The sequence below is a fragment of the Pelophylax lessonae genome (genome assembly GCF_965119305.1).
Source record: "Pelophylax lessonae genome assembly, chromosome: 3".
Taxonomy (NCBI): domain Eukaryota; kingdom Metazoa; phylum Chordata; class Amphibia; order Anura; family Ranidae; genus Pelophylax; species Pelophylax lessonae.
This window is the reverse complement of record NC_138770.1, coordinates 628,435,938-628,449,319: the sequence shown is the minus strand read 5'-3', so window position 1 is coordinate 628,449,319 and position 13,382 is coordinate 628,435,938. Positions and strand designations below refer to the sequence as shown.

The 13,382-nt window shown below is 45.3% G+C and overlaps 1 protein-coding gene across 1 annotated transcript in view; it reads left to right on the top strand.

Moving 5' to 3' along the window:
- SYT14 (synaptotagmin 14) overlaps positions 1 to 13,382 on the top strand; it is a 408,651-nt gene that overhangs the window by 51,735 nt on the left and 343,534 nt on the right. Inside the window, exon 2 of the mRNA XM_082249765.1 lies at positions 238 to 285. Coding sequence (XP_082105891.1) covers positions 238 to 285 — 48 coding nt within the window. The remainder of the gene's footprint in view (positions 1 to 237; positions 286 to 13,382) is intronic.

Below are 13,382 nucleotides of genomic sequence, written 5' to 3'. Positions count from 1 at the left end.
ACCTGTATAATGCAAACTATCCATTGACACTTTTTGGATGATGCTAATAGTGACATGAATGCATGTGACTTACCGAGGCCATTAATGTACAGTTGAAATATTGAACTGCTGAATCAAGTCTATTGAATATTTCTGATGGATGGTAGTCCGTATGTTGTCTGACAACAATAAGCGAAATAAATATACATGTAGACACATGGATCCTAACCTGTCATGTTTCTCATTTGATTTTCACAGGCAGCGAAAGAACATGTGGAGTTAATGAATTAATCTGTGTTCGGAAAGGTGAGTAGATACTACATTTAATTTTCAATACGATTTGTCAATTTCTGTGGAATAATTCATTTAGGACACATCTCTGTGATTTGGTTTAACTTTGAATTTTTCTAATAAGTTTGCTTTAACTTGGTCTGTGTATTCAAACTCTCCTGCATTTTTGACCCCCCAGCTGCTGCCAGTAGCCAACACTTCTGGGTGTGTCAAATACTTAATTTCATGCAGAATGCTGTCATTTCTCCTGTTGGCTTCTACACTACCACAGAATGGAGGAAAGGGGGGGGGGGGCGGTATGGGAGTGGGGGAAGGAGGGGGGATGGCCAAACCCCAGGTCCAGACCGCCTTAAGAAATTAAGTCCTTGTACTCTGCAGAAAATGTGAACTCATGCCAATAATACCAGCACTTGAGGAATCTGTCTCTGGAACAGTGGCGGCCAGTGCGTTGGGGGGCTCAGGGGCGCCGCCCCCCATCCATTCGTACGGCCCCCTAATCTGAATGGAGTTCAATGGGGTTTTTTTTTTCTTCTGAAGAACGTGATTAGAGCCAAAGGCTCTAATAGGCTTCAGAAAATGGTGGACCTGGGGCGCAGAGCAGTGCGCCACGGGCCCACCCATTGTGTGACAATAGCAAATTAATATTCGCTATTGTCACATGGATCCTCCTCCTGGCCAATCAGGAAGCGGGTCCGAGACCCGTTTCCTGATGGGCCGAAAGGCAAACTTTTGCGATTGGCCAAGGAGGAGGACTCGGGAGACACGGAGGACTGAGGAGAAGCCGCCGCTGCATCAGGTAAGTGCACTGACTTGTCTCTCTGCACGCTGTGCTAACTCTTCATTGATGGGGGCATGCTGTGGTAACGCTGCATTGAATGGGGGCACACTATACTTTGATTACTGAAGGCCCCTTTCACACTTTTGTGACCTCAAAGTCATGCAATTTTTTGCCGCGTGTTTTGCCGCAAAGCAATGCCTATTCGATTTTTCTGTTTGCGCCCCCCCCCCAAATTTTGTGCACCAGCCGCCACTGCTCTGGAACCCCTCTCGGTGGCCATGAGATCCTTCTTCTCATTAGGATACGCTACTTTATGTAGCCACACAGCTACCGTGGAGGGCTGGGTCTGTTTCCAGAGTAGAGGAATGCAGATTTTGGCCGCCGTAAGCAGAAGCGATAAGATTGATTTCTGGTAAGACGCTCTCGGAAAGTCATGGTGATGTAGAAGGAAAAGGGCCGGATTAAGTGTGAGGGTGTGATCCGTAAATTCATGAGTAATGCGCAGCACTGAGGTCCAGAAAGACTGTAAACGGCTGCAGGACCAGAAGATATGGAGAAGTTTAGAGAATAAAAATATGGTCTCACACTTGCAAATGTGTACACCTCCATCCCTAATTCATACAAGAAACAAAGGAGGATGCCCCATGGGACTTTAGATGAGGTTAACACAATGATTTTAAGAAAGTCAAAAAATAAATTTATTAAGAAATACAGGCATATAATAAATATATATATATATATATATATACACACATATTCATAGCCAGAGGCATAGTTGCAAAACATACAGAGCATGTGAACCAATGACACAATTGTAGCATAACAATGTGCACATAATAATGACATTGCAGCGTCTGCATATTCTAGTAATGAGTACATCTATGTTATAAACTCAACGCGTTTCGTGGATCTATGTGCCCACTCATCAGGAGTATAAAGATGAATATAATTTTTTACTTCCAGACATATTCATCTTTATACTCCTGATGAGTGGGCACATAGATCCACGAAATGCGTTGAGTTTATAACATAGATGTACTCATTGCTAGAATATGCAGACGCTGCAATGTCATTATTATGTGCACATTGTTATGCTACAATTGTGTCATTGGCTCACATGCTCTGTATGTTTTGCAACTATGCCTCTGGCTATGAATATGTGTGTATGTATATATATATATTTATTATATGCCTGTATTTCTTAATAAATTTATTTTTTGACTTTCTTAAAATCATTGTGTTAACCTCATCTAAAGTCCCATGGGGCATCCTCCTTTGTTTCTCGAAGATATGGAGAAGGGAGCCCACCACCTCTCCGCATCTCCAGCATATGTCTGAGCAAGCAGGGAACATCTTGCGGAGTTTAGTCGGGGTGTAGTACCAGCGAGATAGACACTTATATCCAGCTTCCTGGTATTTAGAGCATGGCAAGGTTTTGTAGGCGAAGAACAATAGTCGGTCTACCTGGTGATCTGAAAAAGTCAGGTCTAGGTCTCGTTCCCAGTGTGCGACATACAGAGGCCGCAAGGAAGGCTCGGGTGCAATCAACAGACGATATAGCAGGGAAATCGTATGGCGCAGGGGGGGAGTGATCAGCACACAGGTCCTCAAAGTGAGTGAGGCGCCGGGCAAACGAGGACGCTGACGGAAGGGAATGTGAAAAATTAGTAAGCTGTATCTTCTGCCAAAACGACAGTGTCAAAGGAAAGGTCAGAATTCAACAGCGACCTGGAAATCCACTGCCCATCACAAACAAAATGACGGGCCTGGTGGAGACCTTTGGCCTTCAGAGAGCGTAATCCGGGGTCGTCAATACCCGGCATGAAGTCCGTGTTATCGAGCACCGTGAACAAAGGCGACGGCAGGGTAGCAAGCCGACCACCCTGGCACAGCCGTCTACTGACGGATAAAGTAGCACCGATTGTTGAGTGGGTTGCCTTCAACCTGGGCAGGGGGGAGGGGCTCCAAAGAAAGGATTCGGGGGGAAAATCCACCGATTGTCGCTCCAGTTGCACCCACTGTTTCAAGGATCTATGTCGGTACCAATCTAAGACCTGGGAAAGATGACAAGCCTCATAATAAAGCGTCGCATCTGGTAAGGCCATGTCCCCACATAGTTTGGGCATGCGGAGGACCTTCAACGCCAGGCAGGGAGGGCCCCTAATCCAAAGGAGCTCCCGAAAGGTTCTATTCACTTTCCTGAGAAGGGAGGAAGGAATGGCGATGGGGAGAGCCTGGAGCACATAGAGAAGACGGGGCATCACATTCATCTTGATAATATTGCAACGTCCAAACCAAGAGAACAAACCACCCTGCCAGCCCTCCAAATCCTTTCTGATTCGAGCTAGAAGAGGAGGGAAGTTGCAATCAAAGATCCTATCCGAGCAAATCGGGAGAGAAATCCCTAGATATTGAATATGGGAATAACTCCATTTAAAAGGGAATTTGTCCCTAAGCAGAGCAGATAGAGCGGACGGCATCGCGACCGCAAGTGCTTCAGATTTCTGTTGGTTTATTTTGTAGAACGAAAGGGATTCGTACACACAAAATTCTTTCATAAGATTGGGAAGAGAGGTAAGAGGTTTAGTGAGGAAGAAAAGGAGATCGTCAGCGTACGCTGCCACCTTCGGCGTCAACATTGAAAGAGACCGATAATGCGGCGACATCTACATTGGCCCTCACTGACCGTAAAAAAGGCTGCAATGTTAGGATGAAAATCAGGGGGGACAGAGGGCATCCCTGACGAGTCCAATTGAATATCTCCAGAGGGCCTGAGAGCGAGGCCAGAATTTTAGTGAAAAGTTTTAAATCGATATTAAGGAGTGATATAGGTCGGTAACTTAGACAGGAGAGAGGATCCTTCCCCTGCTTCGCTATCACCGTAATGTGTGCACGGAGCGAATCTACAGGGAAGTCCACTCCTTCCCCCGCCGCATTATATGCAGAGAGGAAATGCGGGGAGAAAATGTCCTCAAAGCATTAATCATAATGAAGGGAATAACCGTCAGGGCCCAGGGCCCTGCCCCCCTTCATCGCCGCCAACACTCTAGAGAACTCCGCGGACTGCAGTGGTTCATCCAACCGCTCGAGGTCATCCGTGGGAAGAGTGGGAAGGCCCGAAGCACACAGATATGCTCAAATAGCAGAACCTGAGGCGTCATGATCAGTCTCCGTAGAATCGGGAGCCAGGTTATACAGGGAGGCATAGTAGAGGCAGAATACCTCCGCTATCTTTTCCGCAGTCTGAACCTTCTGTCCTGAGGAAGTGGGCAATTGCGCCTTCTGTTGACGAAATGCTCTCGCCAGGAGTTTCCCACATTTATCTCCGTGTTTGTAAAAGGCGCGCCTGCATTTAGCCAATGTGGCTTTCACCTTGAACAGGGCTAGAGAACGAAGCTGGTCCCGAAGGATGGTAAGCTCCAGGAGAACTGCCTGCGCCTGCGATCGCTTGAGGACGGCTTCCAAAGATCCAATACGATCAAGAAGATCGTTCAATTGACAAAGCCTCTCCTTCTTCCGCCGGGAGCCGATCTTAATCAGGATCCCTCGCATGTAACTTTTGTGTGCCTCCCACACCATCAGGGAGGGGCTGTCCGGAATAGCATTAGAGGTGAAAAATTGTTGTAACTCCGAGCGCAGCTCCATAAGGGTACTAGGGTCCTGAAAGAGGCCATCATTGAGCCACCACTGCCACTGCCTCAGTTCCGGGGATCGTAAGTCCAAGTCAAGCACCACCGGGGCATGATCGGAGATCGTAATGGAGCCAATAAACGCGGAGACAACTCGAGTCAGTAGGGTTTGCGGGATCAAAAATAAATCTATTCGCGGATAAGAGTCATGGGGGGGCATAAAAGGTATAATCCCTTTTACAAAAAGAGCACGGCCAGACTCGTCACTCCACAATTCCGAGAGCACCCATGGAGAGTGATTACTAATCAGCTTACCCCCTTAGATCTGGAATCAGAATAACAGCCATGATAAACTTTAGGGAACCGTCTATTTCCCAACTTAGGGATCTTATCCAATTTGAAATGAGTCTCCTGAAGAAAACCTACATGGGCGCGAAGGCAATGAAGATCAGTCAGAACGATAGATCGCTTTTTGGGGGTATTTAGCCTCTTAACATTGAGTGAAACCAAACAGGGAGGAGGGGGAAGGGAGGGGAAGAGGGGGAGGGAGGGAGGGAGGGAAGGGGGGAGGAAAAAAGGGGAGGGGGAGGGAAGAGGGGAGGAGGGAACGGAAGAGAGGAGATAGGGGAGGGACCCCCATAGTGTGCCCTGCATCAGGCCCCCAAGAGATAAAACCGAATGAGGCAATAACGTAGCATAAATAACATCATCAAAACTCAGATACATGAGACGGGCCTGAGTTGGTGGTCAGCCAGCGCATCCGTGTGGGCCGTTTGAGTTTGTTCCAGCAGAGACATCCAGGCCTGGAGGTCCCCGATCGCAGATTCACCACTCGCTAGCCGCCCTTTAACTTGAGTCACCTCAGTAGTGAGCTGCTGGAAGTCACGGCGATGCTGCTCTGCCACCTGAGCAACTATGGCCTCCAGATCCATCATGGTGGGAAGAGAACGGAGAAGTGCCCAAATGTCCTGTTCCTCACTGGTCTGGATTGCGGAAGAGGGCTGGGAGAGAGATAGGGGGCTCGGAGCGGCCATAGTAGAAGGAACCGCAGGAGAGGAGGCACCTCCATGGGATGGTGAGCGGGCAACTGGGTCGGGTCCGCCACGTAAGCTCACGGTGAGGGTTTGCGGCACTGGGCTAGAAGAATCCGGGAAAAAGTGGCGTATGGGTGCCGTTGGAGTAGCCCGGAGGGAAGGTTTCGTCCTCCGCTTCTTATATGCACTCATGACAGCCGGAAAAGCAATGAATAAGGCCGATTAGGGATGCTACGGAGCGGGAGCACCAGCAAGATGCATCCTCACGCTGCCATGAGTAAACCATGCCCTCTGCACTCTCCAGTTTTAGTACATCAACCACACAGTGTCTATGTAAAGGCCAACCCACTTCATCGCCCCTCCACCATTCCTTCCTACATGGCAACTGCCCCCAAAGTATGGTGTCAGCTGTTGTTGGAGCCTAGAGTGGGTTTTGTCTTTGACCCCTCTATCATTTGACAGTGCTCAGGCCTATCAGCCAATCAATGCCACATAGAGGGGGTCAGATGGTCCCTCACTATACCTGGTGTAAAGGCTGGCTAACTGGTACAACTTCAGTGCCCCTCTGTCACTCCTTCCTCCATTGCAGCCATGGCCAAAATATGTTGTTAGCTGCTGTTGAAGTTTAGAGTCAGCCATGTTTTTCTCATTAAAAAATTATTTTGAAGTTTTCATGAAAGAGAATCATAACAGCTGTTTCAACCATGCAGGGGCATTAGCACCGGAGAACATTATATACAACCTGACACGCTGAATATACCAGAGAAAATTCTAACTTGGAAATAGGAAATAAGAGACGACAATACTACAAGGTGCCAACAATGGGTCAACAGCAGGAGTCAAGAGGGTGAAGGGAGGTGATATCTGGGAGGAAGGAGGGAAAGGTTGGGCAGAATAGTATGGGAGGGGAAGTGTTAAGGGTGAGAGATGAAGGGGGAGGGAAAGGTTTCGGGAAGATTCTATGCCCCACCATGAACTCAGGTTTAGCCCAGAGAGAAGGTGAATGGATTAAAAGAATGTTAGGCTCGCTGGATCCAAAGCGGGTAGGGAGTAATTAAGCCATGGGTCCCATGTTTCAAGAAATTTGGGCTGGGAATCATTAAGGATACTGGACATTTTCTCATGAACTACCATTAAAGTTATCGGGGGATGGAGGTTTACACAGATACCATCACATATCTTTGAGGCTTTGGCTATTTGTCTGGCCACCAGGTGTGAGTTTGGCCACCAGGAGTGAGTTCTGTTTTTTACCCCTCTGTCATATGTCAGTGCTCAGCCCTAGTGACCAATCGATGTCTCATAGAGGAGAGCACATGTCCCCCCCTCCCCCCCCAAACGTAGTGTAAAGGCTGACCCACTGATACTACTTTAAGGCCCCTCCTTCACTTCTTCTTCTATTGCAGGGGTATTGAATTAAAATTCACAAAGGTCCAGTCAGTAAAATATTCTTCCAGTAGAGGTCCGAATCACATGTTTGTGCGATGACCGCCCTGTATCCTCGCAACCAATCACCTGCTTGTTAACTTAGGTAGCCCCTGCCCTCTGTCCATTGCTGTCCTGCCTCCAGCTGTTGGCTCTGAGAATGGCCGTGGTGATGGCTGTGGGTAGAACGACTCTAAAGGGTGGGACTGCAGGGGTCCGGATGAGACATTAGCTGGGTCCGGACCCGGACCGCGGTCCAACATTTAGTGATGCCTGTTCTATTGCAACCACTGCCAAAATACCTGGTGTCAGCTGCTGTTGGAGCCTAGAATTAGCTGTGTCTTTAATCCCTCTGTGATTTGACAGTACATGGGCCTATGTCCAATCCACATAGAGGGGTCACACATAGAGGGGTGATTATCGGGGGATGGAGGTTTACACAGATACCATCACATATCCTGAACACCATTGGAAGAAGTGGATTACTATTCTGCTACAGTAAAAATCTCAGGCTCTCCTATTTTTCCCTGAGGGTAAAAGTTAACTTTTGTTATAGAAGAAAAGTAAGATTTTTCCATAAACCCAGTTTTTTTTTTTTTTTCCTGCCCAGTAGGCCATGCAACAAACAAACAAGTTTCAAAGGGAAAAACACTCGGCAGCTGTTCTTGGCAAAAGTTTCTTCTTTGTCCTTAATTATGTATGGTATGCTTGAAGAGCTCCTAATGGTTGTAAAATTTGTGCTTGCGTCTCCCGCTGATGTGCTTTTCTTTGAACTATGCTTAATGGACTGGACTGTTCTTGCTGCCTTTCAGGGAGTGGTTGCAGGTCTTTGATGAAAAGCTGAGCATTACATTCTGCATTGTGTAATGAACCATGGGATCATAAAGAGGCCGTATGATGCGTAACACACTAAATCTAAACATAAAGGATCTCCATGGTCATCCAGCCTTGGTTGTCCAGGCAAATTATAACTTTTGTTCTTGTAGCAGAGGATAAAGAATTTCACTTTCTGCAGTAAGTCTGACACAAACCCCAACTCTGTGTCAGCCATCCTGGATTGCAATGTATATGTACCTATAAAGGGATTTTTATTATACACTTAGATAAGCTTTGCGGTAATCAAAGACCATATATTATTTTTGACGTTTTTTATTTATTTTTTTTTTTTTTTCTAATCAGCATTTTAGGTACTTGGGGGCACATTTGCAAAAAAACTACACTGTTTCTGAGCACCACAAACAGAAACTGCTATTTATTTCATTTTTAATATAAAGCAAACCCCCCCATCCATCCATGTCTCCATGCTTTATTTTGTAGAGAAATCACAAAAAAACACTCCCCAGCGTTTCTAAACATGGCCATCTTTAGTAAGGGCAGATGATTCATGTAGCATTTACTTTGCTGGAATCCATCTGCCTTTAGTGCAGGCATACAGACAGCAGTGTGTGCTTAAAGCGGAGTTCCACCCAAATGTGAAACTTCCGCTTATTTGCTTCCCCCCCCCCTCCCGTGCCACATTTGGCACCTTTCAGAGGGGGAGGGGGGAATGGGTACCTGTTTTTGACAGGTACCCTTCCCCACTTCCGGGAACTGCGCCGCGGCGAAGTGAGGACCCCTCCTCCACCACCGAACCAATCCGAATGCGCAGCACGCTTCGCGCATGCGCAGTAGGGACCCGAAAGGCTTCACTGCCGAGTTCCCTGACCGGCAATGGCGGCGGGAGCACCCCACAGCCGATGGAAACATCGGCTGCGGTGCCGACATCACTGGACTCCAGGACAGGTACGTGTCCTAATAGTATGTGTAGCTGCTGACTTTTAAATTTTGAAGGGGGGGCGGAACTCCGCTTTAAGTGAGAAAGCCCCTCCAAATGAAAGATATGCCTGGAATAAATGACATCATTTTAGCCTAGGCCAGAAACCAGGAAGTAACTGAAAAAATATAAAAAAACAAAGGTTAAAAGAAGTAAATATAATATAATATACTTTCTTATCTATTTACTAATGCTATCGGCATAAGGATTTAAAATAGTTAATGTAGATTAAAGCAGAACTAAGCGCTTTCAAAGGGGATCTATGACATACACACTTTAATTTTGTTAACCACACCATTGTAATAGCAATACAAGCAGTAGGGATTATTTACAATCCAATATAAGCTTACTTGAAAAATCTCCTTTCATGTTGTGAGTGCTGACTATCTGCTGGCCGCCTCTTCCTAGATTCCCAGCATGCTTTGCAGCTTCTTCTCTGCTGTTTACTTTCAATTTCTATAGACTACATATCCCATGGTACCTGCCTGCCTGCAAGCATTGGTTCCTGTAGTGACTCCGCCTCCCGAGACTCCTCCCTCCTCAGCACTTTGTTAGCTCAGAAGGCAGACTCTGTGAAATGTGTGAAACAGCAGTGCCTACTCACAGGGCATAGTGACTACGTGTCATAGAATTCCAGGAAGTAAATGTGTGGGGATCTTCACAAAGTAAGTTTACAAATTTAAAGAGCATTAATATTAGGCATAGGCTATAAATAACTGAAATACAATGTTGAAACGAATCTGATTTTAATCTTTGATGACAGATATGCCCTAATCTTAATATGGATATACAGTATACAATTTTTGTTGTTCAATTTCCTTTAGACTTACCTTAAACTAAGTAGAACAAGAGCTTGGCTGATTGCATACAATTTGAAAGTGTTTACAAGTGTGTACAAGAAAATTGCATAAAAATTGTGTAGTGTGTAGAAAGCTTTACATTCACTGCGGGTAAATATGAAATCTATGTGTTTTAAATGATCGTGAATGATTCACCATTAGTGTGACGATTCACCACTATAATGTTTGGTAAAGCCGTATTCACTATTTTATAAAAAATGCCTCTAAGTGTCGATTTTTGTTTTTATTTTTTTTTTTATACTTCATAGCAGAGATAAGGTGTAATGTCCTTGCTATTGTTAAAGCTACAGTCCACTCACACTACACCTGTAGAAGAGAGAGCAGAGAACAGATCCAGCCATGCTAAGTGCTGGATTAATTGAGGATGGACTTGAGGTAATTGGAGGGGGGGGCGGGACACAAAGCTGTAGAAGTTTGTCCCCCCAATGCATGCAGGGGATGCATTAAAGTGATTGTAAAGTCTTGTGTTTTTTTTTTTTTTTAATAACAAACATGTTATACTTACCACCTCTGTGAAGTTGGTTTTGCACAGAGCAGCCTGGATTCTCCTTTTCTCTGATTCCTCTTTGCTGCTCCTGGCCCTTCCCTTCTGTTGAGTGCTCCCGTAGCAAGCCGCTTGCTGTGGGGGCACTCAACAGAAGGGAGGGGCCAGGTCAGACACCCAAGCCGAGCTGCAGCTCCGTGTGTCCATTCAGACAGGAAGCTGCCGTTCAGCACCGCCCCCTCTCTCGCTTGAGTGGCTAACTGACTTTGACAGCAGCAGAGGCCAATGGCACCACTACTGTGTTTCAGCCAATCAGAAGGGAGAGTCCCGTACTGCTGAGGGAATCCTGGACATCGCTGAATAGAGAGGGGACTCAGGTAAGTATTAGGGGGGCTGAGGGGGCGCCTGCTACACACAGAAGGCTTTTTATCTTAATGCATAGAATGCATTAAGATAAACCTTCTGCCTTTACAACTCCTTTAAGTTAAGTTTTGGCTTTAGAACCACTTTTAGTAACAAGATCATTGAAAGGTCTTGCAAAGCAGGATATATTGTTTTAAAATGAGAAGTTGCTGGAATCCATATGTACTTTTGCCTCGTTTTCTCTGTAAAGAGAAATAGGCGGATTTGTGGTCCAGGAACAGGCAGCTGTGTTCTTTGTGGCTGAACTACTCCACTATAGGGTATTGAATGACAGCGCAGGTTACATAGAACAGAATAGGAGATGCTCCTAATGGATTATAGGAGTGTTCTTTCCAGGGAAACATGCTCACAATATAAGGGCTTGCCACATAGCACTGAAATTCAAATTTATCCTTAAAAAAAGGAGTGTTTTAGCAGAAATGTTTATACATTTTTTTTAGGCATATGTCATTTGGCACGTCTTGATAAAATGAGTTTTGAAGACTTCTTTATTTAGAAGAGTTGACTGTTTAACGCCTCTGCTCTGTACATTATCTTCAACAGCAGAAACTGTTACAAATAAAGCGGTATTAAATACAAAAACAAAAATGTAATCTTTTACCTTACCGATTCTTAGATGTGGTGGCTGCAGTCCTTTTCTTTTTTAGTCTTTTTTTTTATACCTTGTATTTTCATCTGGTGATCCGGCCTGTAAGCCTGTTGGTTTTTTTTTTTTTTTTAACAGAAAAAGCTCTTCTGCAGATGTAGCAGTTACAGAGATGTGATAGACCATTTACCACTGACAGGGGTGCTTACAATATTCAGCTTTTATTCATTTATGTGAAACCTTTATCCCAAAGAGAAAAAAAAACTGTTGCTGTAACTACCTAAAATGTGTTAGGTGGAGTTTATCTTCAATTTGTTAGTGCATCCAAATCTGCTAGTCCTTTTAACACTACTCTCTTACCTAGATTGACAAAGGTGTCTCTGTCTCCAGAGTGTAGACACTCTAAAGGCCCGTACACACAATAAGAAAATCTGAAGGGAAATTTCATCTGACGACCGATCTGCCGATTTTCGGATTGTTAGTATGGTGCTTTCGACAGCCGACTCCAGGATTTTTTCGTCCGAAAAGTCGATGTGCAGGCTATAAAATTTTTATCGTCCGTCAACACAACGTCCGATTTTCATTTCATTAGTACAGTTTTCAACGAAAAAAAAAATAGACTAGGCATGCTCAGAGACGAAAGAACACATACAAAACAATCCAACACATGACATCACTTCTGAAGTAGAATTCTGTCGTACGGGAAAATTCGTATGAAAATAACCTCTTCACTTTCCACATCAGACTAGCATGCCACAAAAAACGGACGACAGATCGTTCGATAATCTGATCGTGTGTACGGGGCTTTAGACAAGAAGTGTGTTGCTGGCCAGATCAGCAGGTAAAAATAATAGGTTAAAAAGGCTTAAAAAAAACAGCTATAGTGATTATAAATTCTTTGCTCTTTTTTAAAGCAAAATAACAAACCTATATTTCTCTTTCGTTCGTTGATGGGCACGGCTTCATATCTTCATTAGACGGATGGGGTTATGCTGCTTTTCCTAGAAGTAGGACACTAGGTGGAAAAGGGTTAACAAAAGCTAACAAAGCTTAACTACACCTATGGGGGGGCAGTACCCGGGGGTATACTCCCACTTCCTGCTCTAGGATCGCAGTTTTTTTTTTTTCTGGTAGGTGAGCTCCAGTTGTTCCTGGCTGAGCTCTTGGTTTACCTGGTTGGCTAAGTTTAGCCCTTCTATTGGGAGTATGTTTATTGCTGTGTTTTTTTTCCCACCCCTCATGCTGATACTGCTTTGGGACGTCCCGGTCCCATCCATCTAATGAAGATATTAAGCTGTGTCCAGAAATGAACAAAAGAGCTGGATTTTTGTCTTACCATAAAATCCTTTTCACTGATGTTCATTGACGGGCACAGCACCCACCCCTCTGTGGAGTTGGGTTATGTATCCTTCTGACACTGCTTGTTATAAAACCGATCCTATAACAGGAAGTGGGGGTATACCACCTGGGACTGCCCCATAGGCGTAGATAAGCTTTGTAAACTTTTGTTAACCCTTTTCCGCCCAGTGTCCTACTCCTAGGAAAAGCAGCATAACCCATCCGTCTAATGAAGATATGAAGCTGTATCCGTCAATGAACATCAGAGAAAAGGATTTTACGGTAATACAAAAATCCAGTTTTACCTGCTTTGTGCAATGGTTTTGCACAGAGCAGCCCTGATCCTCCTTTTTCTGGGGGTTCCCCTCCAGGTCCTTCTTCGGTGAGTGCCTCCAGTGAAAGCCACTCTCCCTGGGGGCACCCGAGTGTGCTCGCTCTAAATACTCAGCCCTGTTCCTTGCTCCCTTGTCACGGCGTTTGACCGGCAGCAGCGGGAGCCAATGGCTGCTGCTGCTATCAATCTGCCCAGTGAGGAGGGAGACAGTGACAAGAGCCGCTGCTCTCATGCATGTCGCTGGATCAGATTAGACTCAGGTAGGAATAAACGGGGGCTCGGGGGCTCCTGTACCACAGAAGGTTTTTACCCTAAAAGCATAGAATACATTAAGGTTAAAAAACCTTGAGGCTTTAGAACACTTTAAAGAGGAACTACAGTCTGCTTACATAAGTTGTAATAAAAACATCT